Below are 9872 nucleotides of genomic sequence, written 5' to 3' on the forward strand. Positions count from 1 at the left end.
TTCAAATATGTGCTTCCATTTTTCATACTTTTGAAATGTATTAACTTTATATCATCGTATCTCCATGTTTACTGGGTCTTTTGCATGAAACAAAGACTGGGATATAGTTTCAAGCCGTACTTTCGACAGAAACACACGGCAATGTTGTCCGGACTGTTGTTTTTATGCGGCACCGACTTGAACAGGTCATGTGATCTGATCACGCCGGCGTGACGGTTGACTCCAAAGGGTTAAAGGATCAATCCTGATCAAATATAACATCAATATTCCTTAAAGTCTCACTGGAGGCCAAATTAATGCCATCCATAACTAGTATATCTTTAGATAGTTTGTTTCGTAGATTCTTTGGGCCGAGTACAATAACTTAAGTTAAGTTTTAGCCGTGTTTAACATCAAAAAGTTTAAGGCCATCCACGTTTTTAAGTCCTTGAGGCAGTCTTGAATTTTATTTAGGTGATTGGTTTCATCAGGCTTGATGGATAAATATAGTTGAGTATCATCCGCATAACATTGGAAATTTACAGAATGATTCCTTATAATATTGCCTAGCGGAAGCATATATAGTGTGAATAAAATAGGTCCAATCACTGAGCCCTGTGGCACTCCATGGCTAACTTTGGTTTGCGTGGAAGATTCATCGTTGACACGTACAAAGTTTCTACAAACTGAGAGCGTTCAGATAGATAGAACCTAAACCAGCCTAAAGCAGTTCCCTGTATGCCAACTAAGTGCTCTAGTCTTTGCAATAGGATATCATGGTCGATAGTATCAAATGCAGCACTGAGATCGAGCAAGACAAGAATAGAGACACGTCCCTTGTCAGAGGCTATTAGAAGGTCATTTGTGACTTTAACCAGAGCTGTCTCTGTGCTATGATGTGTTCTAAAGCCAGACTGAAAATCTTCAAATAAATCATTGTTTTTTAAGTAATCACACAACTGTTTTGCGACTGCTTTCTCAAGAATTTTTTGAGAGAAATGGGAGATTAGAAATAGGTCTATAATTGGCTAAAACCTCTGGATTGAGGTTGTGCTTTTTAAGAAGAGGTTTTATTACTGCAACTTTAAATGATTGTGGAACATAGCCTGATAATAAAGACATATTCATAATATTTAATAAATAAGTGCTAATTAATGGAAAAACTTCCTTCAACAGCTTAGTTGGAATCGGGTCTAAGATACACGTTGATGGTTTAGAAGAAAGAATCATTGAATTTAATTGTTCAAGGTTTATGGCTGAAAAGCATTCTAGTTTACTATCTAGTGTAATATTAGAGCTTACATTTCCGGGAGCTGTTGATAACACTATACTGGTCAAAGGCAGGAGGTCATTGATTTTGTTTCTAAGAGTAACAATTTTATCATTAAAAAAGCACATAAAATCATTACTACTGAGTGCTATGGGAATAGAAGGCTCAATCGAGCTGTGGCTTTCTGTCAGCCTGGCTACAGTGCTGAAAATAAATCTTGCATTATTCTTATTCTCATCTATTAATGAAGAGTAGTAGGCTGCTCTCGCTTTACGCAGTGCTTTCTTATATTCATTGAGAGTAATATGCCAAATTAAACAAGATTCTTCAAGTTTAGTGGAACGCCATATCCTTTCAAGTTGTCTCGACTTTTGCTTTATTTTGCATTTTTTTAAATATATGACCCAGAAACTGGAAATCAGGGCTGCGCTTACATCTTCACAGAGACCTGTATCATCATAACATTCTGGATCAAGCTGTTTCACTTGATGGCTGGACTTTGTACTGCTCCACCTATTTTCTTAGGCTGAGACTCCAGAACTCATTCAACAAAAAACAACAACAAAAAAAGTGTTCTGCCCTTTTTTTTCTTTTTCTAATTTGGACAACAACTGCATTCAGTGGCCTAACTCTTTGAAACATACTGTCAATATTATCCTTATATCCTTAAGGAGCATGGTTCTGTTATTACCTTGTCGTCATTACATTAACAATCCATGGGGACTTAAAGGATTAAGGGAAGAAAACAACAGGGGAAGGTATAGTGAATCACTTTATTTGGTAAAAAAGCCCTCCGCAGATTAATCAATATGTTCTTAAGATTCTGCCCCTCACCTAGGAAAAACCCTGGCTGCAAGGTAGGTACAAATATATATGGCATACACAACAAAATAGAGAAAATACTATATTTTGAAATAAAGAACTTCTGGGCTGAATAGTTCGACCTATACCTGTCACTGACAATGTATTTTGCCCCATGCGTCAAATTAAATATGAACTTCGATCAGAAATAATTTTTCCCTTTATTACTCATAAATTATACACTACCCTGCTTTTAGCTAAATGCTAATTTAAAATATATGAATATTGCTTTTTTGACCATCCCTATTAATTTGTGCACAGTCCCTTGTGTTTCCTTACACTGATGTACAGTCTGATGACGTCTCAAATCATGACTATTTATTTAAAAATAAATCCCGTAATATTGCTTCTGTTACAATATGTAGGCCTATGTAGAGCTTATTGGCTGCAGCATTTTAGATAAAGTGTTTCATTCACACAAGTGTTTTGATTTTGAAAGTCAATGAACGACAAGATTCCTCTGTTCCTGTCTCCAGCCTTTCAGAGCGTAGAGGCTAAATACATTAAACAGATTATCTCTCCCCCCTCTGCCGCCCTCTCTCCTTCTCTCTCCCCCTTACATCTCACGGTGTGTTTGAAGGGGACGTGGCTGCAGCGCAGTTTCCATCCTCCGTCTGTCTCCTCTGCAGCGACCAGAAACGCGTCCAGCAACTTTTCAATTTGCGATTTTGTTCATTAATCGCCTTCATTGCGCTGTTTTTTTTCCCTTCTCATTTTTAATCATGATTAGAGCGCCGTATAAGAAGCAGTTTGCAGACCAACAGCGTCAAGGTGAGGTACATTTTTTATTGGAAACCTTTTTTTTTTTTTTTTAAGTTATAGGCTCCGAGAATGCGATTTAGTTAATATGTTTCATTTTTATGTTTTTACTTATTTATTATTTGTATTGTTATTAATATTGTTTTAATTATTTTTATATTAAATTCATTTTTGATGAATGCTCCTAAGTATTTTACAACTGACACTAAATAAACCTTAATTCTTCCCAAAATAATTATCATATTAAACTAATTGAGATATAAAAAATAAATCTAAATGCCATATAGATCACAGAGGGGTTAAAATAACCTTTAGACTTCTATGAGGAATATAATTAGAGTATCTTAAAGGTTCAGTCCAACAATGAAGCTCAAACATGAGCCATATAATCGTGGATTTGCAAGATGATGCATCCCATGTGCATAATTAACCTTGCAGAGGAAGTCATTCACATCCATCAATACAGTGTGTAATGCCAATCATCCTCAAGTCATCGGTTGATGAAAATTATTTCAACCATATTAGTGTCAGAGTTCAGAAATAATTCTCAACACACAGGGGGATATTCCATAAGCATATAAAACAGATTTATTTTCTTCCGTTTACTGATTCTTCTTCCCCCTACAACCAACAGAAGGTGTATTTTGTCATAAAGTCTTTTGTAAAATGATGTAAATTACAAAAAATGAAATCTTATATTACATTTGTGCTGTTTGTCTGGAATGGCTTTATGTACTATAATGAAGTAATAAAAGTACAAATAAATCATTCTGTGTACAGCATTCAATAACCCGTCCTGCTATATGAACACATTCAAAGTGTGTTTTGCTTTATGAATAATGCATTTTCTGCACCATCAGGTAATCAATAATACACTTTAAGTTTGCCTCCTATTCCTGCTGATCCCCATCAAAGAAAGAACAATCAGTCCATTCATCTTTTAGTAAATGGACAGAAAGTGAATTGAGTACTAAATTAATAATCACCATGCGTTTTATAGACTCAACAATTTATCAGGAATGTAATGGGCTTTATTAATTTATAATCAAAAGGATTGTAAGTTGCTGCCCTTGTGAAATGTATTTAAATATTAAAGATTTTTTTAAAGATAAAGGGTTAAAGATTCAAATCTTTTGAAGTCTTTAGTTATAATTAGATCTCAAATTCTGGGAATATGTGAACGATTGGGTGATTTATGAAACAAGCAGAGAAAGAAATGTTAAACTGAAGTTTGACCCCAATAAGAATCCTCACAGAGCTACACATCAAATGATATCCTATTTTCTGTTGACGTTTTTCTGTTTTCCTATTTTTCTTTTTAAAGCGGGCCCCCAATGTTGAACCAACCCAGACATCGGCGCTGGATGTGTTGACATTACCTTGTTGTTCCTTACATTTTCCTCTCCAAAATGGAGCAAACTTTGCAAGGCTGCTCTTTAAACATATCCAAACTGGTCCACAACACCAGCGTGCCACTAAATGCCACTGGGAATTACACCAGCGACCAAGTCACCGAAGTCAACCTCGTAGAAATCCTGGGTCCAAAACGATCCCCCTTTTTCCTCCCTGTGAGCAGTGTTTACCTTCTCATCTTCCTCGTCGGCTTGTCTGGGAATCTTCTCACATGTGCAGTGATAGCAAAGCACAAGAAGATGCGAAACCCCACCAACCTCTACCTGTTGAGCCTGGCTTTGTCGGACCTTCTTGTTCTACTGTTCGGGATGCCTCTGGAGGTATACGACCTGTGGCAGAACTACCCCTTTCCCTTTGGCGAGGGCGGCTGTTACTTCAAAACCTTCCTCTTCGAGGCGGTCTGCTTCGCTTCAATCCTGAACGTCACAGCTTTGAGCGTGGAGAGGTATATAGCTGTGGTGCACCCGCTCAAAACACGGTACCTCTCGACTAACAAGCACGCCAAGCGGGTCATCACCATCGTGTGGGTGGTATCCATGATCTGTGCCATCCCCAACACCTCCCTGCACGGACTCTTCTACCTGAAAGGGAGGATGGAGGAGTCAGCCATATGCACGGTGCTGAAGCCCCTGTGGATCTATAACATGGTCATGCAGATTACCACTGTGTGCTTCTATTTCGTGCCCATGATGGTGATCAGCGTGCTGTACCTGGTGATGGGCCTTCATTTGTGCAGAGAACAAAGGCAGCCAAGCGAGAACCTGGGGAGGAACTGTAGCAGCAACATTCGGAGGAAGATGAGCGTGAACGGGCGCAGGAGACAGATCAACAAGATGCTCTGTGAGTTATTTTCACTCTTTAGGAAAACATGTACATGTATTACTGTCAAAGACTGCTACAAATTGACAGCATATCCCCTAATCTGTTGTATCGATGCCAAGACATGTTCCCAAAGAGAAAGGGACGTGAGGAAAGCACAGAGCTAACAATGCCAAAGGATTGTCAATTCTTTGTATGGATCATTTGTATTCTAGAGGGAGTCAATACAGCTGTGGGGCTGGATAAGGATTCATGTAGCTTACACTGTTAGCACAGTTCTTACAGTCCATTTGCCTCACTGTAAATAGATTTTTAATTTTCTGTACAAGGAGTTTCATTCTAGATTTATATATTCATCATAAAACCACATGTAACAAAAATAAAAAGGTGGTGTTGAATACCACTGAGAGTCATGACAACATGGAACCTTATGTTAACTGCAAAGGTCAGAGCCATAATGGGTTTTCCACATTGTCAGGAAGCCCATTTTCACAGCCATATTCGCATCATAAAAATCGAAATCTGACGGCCTCTTGTACTTTGATTAAGTTAACACAAATGTCAGACAAGTACAAGCGTCAACCTCAAGGTTAGAAGCCAATGCTTAAAAGTGTTGAAACCTTCAACATTTAAAATGGCTGACAGGGTGATTCCACTTGCAAAAATAAGCCAAATGTATAGAAGTGAATAGGAAATAAACCTACTTCTCTCTTGTTTTGGTTTCATTAACTAGTTCAATGTCTTCTACAATACAGCCTGATGTTCATTTCAGTTTATGGGTCAGTCACTATACACTCAATGTGTTTAAACCCACATAACTATATTTAAACTCTGAAGATAAAGTGTTTTAAAAAATACCAAATATGTCAGGCTTCATTTTTATGACGTATAAATCATTTGGGACATTTTGTCTTTGATTTGATTACTTTACTTGGTATGAGCATCGTGTAGTTACAAGGATGAGCTGGAACAAGACGATACAGAATATAAATGTGAAACTGTCAAGGACAATAAATCATTATCCCAACTTTTCCGATTTACTTAGAGAAAAAGTGAAACTACTATTTGTTAAGGGTAAAGTAGAAACAACTCACAAACTCTGTTTTGGAAAAGAGAACAAAAAAAAGTGTGAAATGTTTGCCACTCTCACATTTATAAATATCTCTCATTGTGTGGAAAGCCACCAAGCTTTCAATACAGTCAGTCAGTTATCTTGATGCCATATGGCCATTAACAGCATGCTGCACCTCCTTCAGTGAGAGCACTCTGAGAGGATTAGCCATGGATTATTAAAAGAGAAATGTAATAAGTGCTTTAAGAACTACCTCTGCTGCTCAGAGTGACACATTCAGATCATGATTACCATCAAGTTTGAACACCTGTGTAGTTTCACCTGTAATTTTAGGCAATATCAAAGAACGTTAATGAGATTCTTTTGTTATCCCATTTCATCAGTTGAAAGTAAATGATAAGATCGTCTATGTTTTTTTTAATCGGTAACAAGAAAAAGCGTTTAACCTGCAACAACAAAACAATCTTTTTAAACAGCCTCACTTTCTCTGGTTTGCTCCTGTAGCGATCGTGGTGGCGGTGTTTGGAGTCTGCTGGGCGCCATTCCACATCGAGAGACTCCTCTGGAGTTCCATCAGCCAGTGGACCGATTTGATGCACAATATTTATCAGTATGTCCACATCCTCTCGGGCGTCTTCTTTTATCTCAGCTCTGCAGTCAACCCTATCATCTACAGTCTGCTGTCCACACGGTTCAGGGAGTGTTTCCGAGAACTCGTTTGCTTCCAGATGGAGGAAAACAGCTCTGTCAGAGACTCGCCACCATTCCCTAAGATCTCACTGGAACCCTCTGTCTCAAGTGCCAGAGCCCAGGTTGAGGATAAGGACTCCAACGCTGTCATTCCTTTGCTGTCTCCTAACATGAAACTGAGCATGGACACTACAATCCTCAAAAATGCATGTAGAGAGAAGACCTGTAAAACCTCTGTGTTCTAATTGAGGCTTTATTTAAATGAGCTAACAAGCAGTAGACAAGCTATTGTTTGACAACTAATTATCCTCTTCCTGTAAGTTAAACAAGAAGATTGATAACACTAACATATGCTTAATATGTATCTTTGTTGTGGCTTGACAGTTATATTATGTTAAGTTATGTTTTTTAGTCTAGTCTTGTGTTTTTGATCTTGTCACTTCCTGTTTTTATTTTTGAAAGTAATCATTCCCTCTCATTCCAGATCCCACACTTCCTGCCTTTGTGTGTTTCCCGCCCTTGAGATTGCTTGGCCCTGCCCTGATCGTTTTCACATGTGCTCATCCCTCTCACCTATATATACACTGAACAAAAATATAAATGCAACACTTTTGTTTTTACTCCCATTTTTCATGAGATGAACTCAAAGATCTAAAACATTTTCTATATACACAAAATAACCATTTATCTCAAATATTGTTCACAAATCTGAAAAAATCTGTGATAGTGAGCACTTCTCCTTTGCAGAGATAATCCATCCCACCTCACAGGTGTGGCATATCAAGATGCTGATTAGACAGCATGATTATTGTACAGCTGTGCCTTAGGCTGGCCACAATAAAAGGCCACTCTGAAATGTTCAGTTTTATCACACAGCACAATGCCACAGATGTCGCAAGTTTTGAGGGAGCGTGCAATTGGCATGCTGACAGCAGGAATGTCCACCAGAGCTGTTGCCCGTGAATTGAATGTTAATTTCTCTACCATAAGCCGTCTCCAAAGGCGTTTCAGAGAATTTGGCAGTACATCCAACCGGCCTCACAACCGCAGACCACGTGTAACCACACCAGCCCAGGACCTCCACATCCAGCATGTTCACCTCCAAGATCGTCTGAGACCAGCCACTCGGACAGCTGCTGCAACAATCGCTTTGCATAACCAAAGAATTTCTGCACAAACTGTCAGAAACCGTCTCAGGGAAGCTCATCTGCATGCTCGTCGTCCTCATCGGGGTCTCGACCTGACTCCGGTTCGTCGTCGTAACCGACTTGAGTGGGCAAATGCTCACATTCGATGGCGTCTGGCACGTTGGAGAGGTGTTCTCTTCACGGATGAATCCCGGTTTTCACTGTTCAGGGCATGGCAGACAGCGTGTGTGGCATCGTGTGGGTGAGCGGTTTTCTGATGTCAATGTTGTGAATCGAGTGGCCCATGGTGGTGGTGGGGTTATGGTATGGGCAGGCGTATGTTATGGACGATGAACACAGGTGCATTTTATTGATGGCATTGTGAATGCACAGAGATACCGTGACGAGATCCTGAGGCCCATTGTTGTGCCATTCATCCACGACCATCACCTCATGTTGCAGCATGATAATACACGGCCCCATGTTACAAGGATCTGTACACAATTCCTGGAGGCTGAAAACATCCCAGTTCTGGCATGGCCAGCATACTCACCGGACATGTCACCCATTGAGCATGTTTGGGATGCTCTGGATCGGCGTATACGACAGCGTCTTCCAGTTCTTGCCAATATCCAGCAACTTCGCACAGCCATTGAAGAGGAGTGGACCAACATTCCACAGGCCACAATCAACAACCTGATCAACTCTATGTGAAGGAGATGTGTTGCACTGCGTGAGGCAAATTGTGGTCACACCAGATACTGACTGGTTTTCGGATCCCCCCAGACAATAAAGCAAAACTGCACGTTTCAGAGTGGCCTTTTATTGTGGCCAGCCTAAGGCACACCTGTGCAATAATCATGCTGTCTAATCAGCATCTTGATATGCCACACCTGTGAGGTGGGATGGATTATCTCGGCAAAGGAGAAGTGCTCACTATCACAGATTTTTTCAGATTTGTGAACAATATTTGAGAGAAATGGTTATTTTGGCTGTTACTGGCTCCCTGTCCATCTCAGAACCCAATTCAAAGTACTGGTCTTCACATATAGAGCTGTCCATGGCCAAGCCCCAGCCTACATCAATGACCTTATCCACCCGCACATCACAACCCGGGCCCTGAGGTCCTCTGAGCAAGGCCTCCTAAGGGTGCCCCGAACCAGGCTAAAGACTAAGGGTGACCGTGCCTTTGAGGTGGTGGCCCCAAGGCTTTGGAACAAACTCCCCCAGATAATAAAAACCTCGGCCTCAATAGAGATGTTTAAGGGGCAGTTAAAGACACACCTGTTCCGACAGGCCTTTGGGTCGTCGGAGGAGGTGAGTTAGTGGCTGTCTTTTTTATTGGTGTTTTGTCGTATGTTTTATCCTATGTATTACCTGCTGCTGTTTTATGCCTTTTATTCTACATTTTATAGTTGTACTTTGAATTGTGTCCTGTGTACTGTACTGTAAAGCACTTTGTACATCCGTGTTGAGAAGGGTGCTATATAAATAAAGTTTTACTTACTTACTTGTGTATATAGAACATGTTTTAGATCTTTGAGTTCATCTCATGAAAAATGGTAGCAAAAACAAAAGTGTTACATTTATATTTTTGTTCAGTGTATATAGCCCTTGTGTTTCTTTGTCCCTTGTCAGTTCGTTATGTTCCATGCCATGAGAACCTGGGCCCTTTGAGTCCTGAACTTTATATTAAGAAAGTACCTTTGTCAAGTGAGTTTTGATTTTTGGAAAACCTTTGTTGTGTGATTTAGATTTGTTAGAGAAAATAAAGAAATGTCCACGTGAAGTGTGACTACTTTCTGTTTTTGGACAACTGTCTCCGAGTCCTGCATTTGGGTCCTGTGCCTCAGTTCATGACAATCTTAGCTTAATAAAAAAA

The 9872-nt window shown here is 39.8% G+C and overlaps 1 protein-coding gene across 1 annotated transcript; it reads left to right on the forward strand.

The window, feature by feature from the left end:
- The first annotated feature begins 2719 nt into the window (after window positions 1–2719).
- nmur3 (neuromedin U receptor 3) lies at window positions 2720–7447 on the forward strand. The gene is made up of 3 exons (XM_034205662.1): window positions 2720–2881; window positions 4194–5122; window positions 6678–7447. Exons 2-3 carry the CDS (start codon window positions 4279–4281, stop codon window positions 7106–7108), a joined length of 1275 nt encoding a protein of 424 aa, XP_034061553.1. The 5' UTR covers window positions 2720–2881; window positions 4194–4278; the 3' UTR covers window positions 7109–7447.
- Window positions 7448–9872: the final 2425 nt, after the last annotated feature.

The sequence above is a fragment of the Gymnodraco acuticeps genome, unplaced genomic scaffold (genome assembly GCF_902827175.1).
Source record: "Gymnodraco acuticeps unplaced genomic scaffold, fGymAcu1.1, whole genome shotgun sequence".
NCBI classification, from domain to species: domain Eukaryota; kingdom Metazoa; phylum Chordata; class Actinopteri; order Perciformes; family Bathydraconidae; genus Gymnodraco; species Gymnodraco acuticeps.

Coding starts and splice junctions, on each gene's coding strand:
- nmur3 (XM_034205662.1), top strand. CDS start 4,279: ATGGAGCAAACTTTGCAAGGCTGCTCTTTAAACATATCCAAACTGGTC. Junction 5,123..6,677: donor ACAGATCAACAAGATGCTCT/GTGAGTTATTTT, acceptor TTGCTCCTGTAG/CGATCGTGGTGGCGGTGTTT.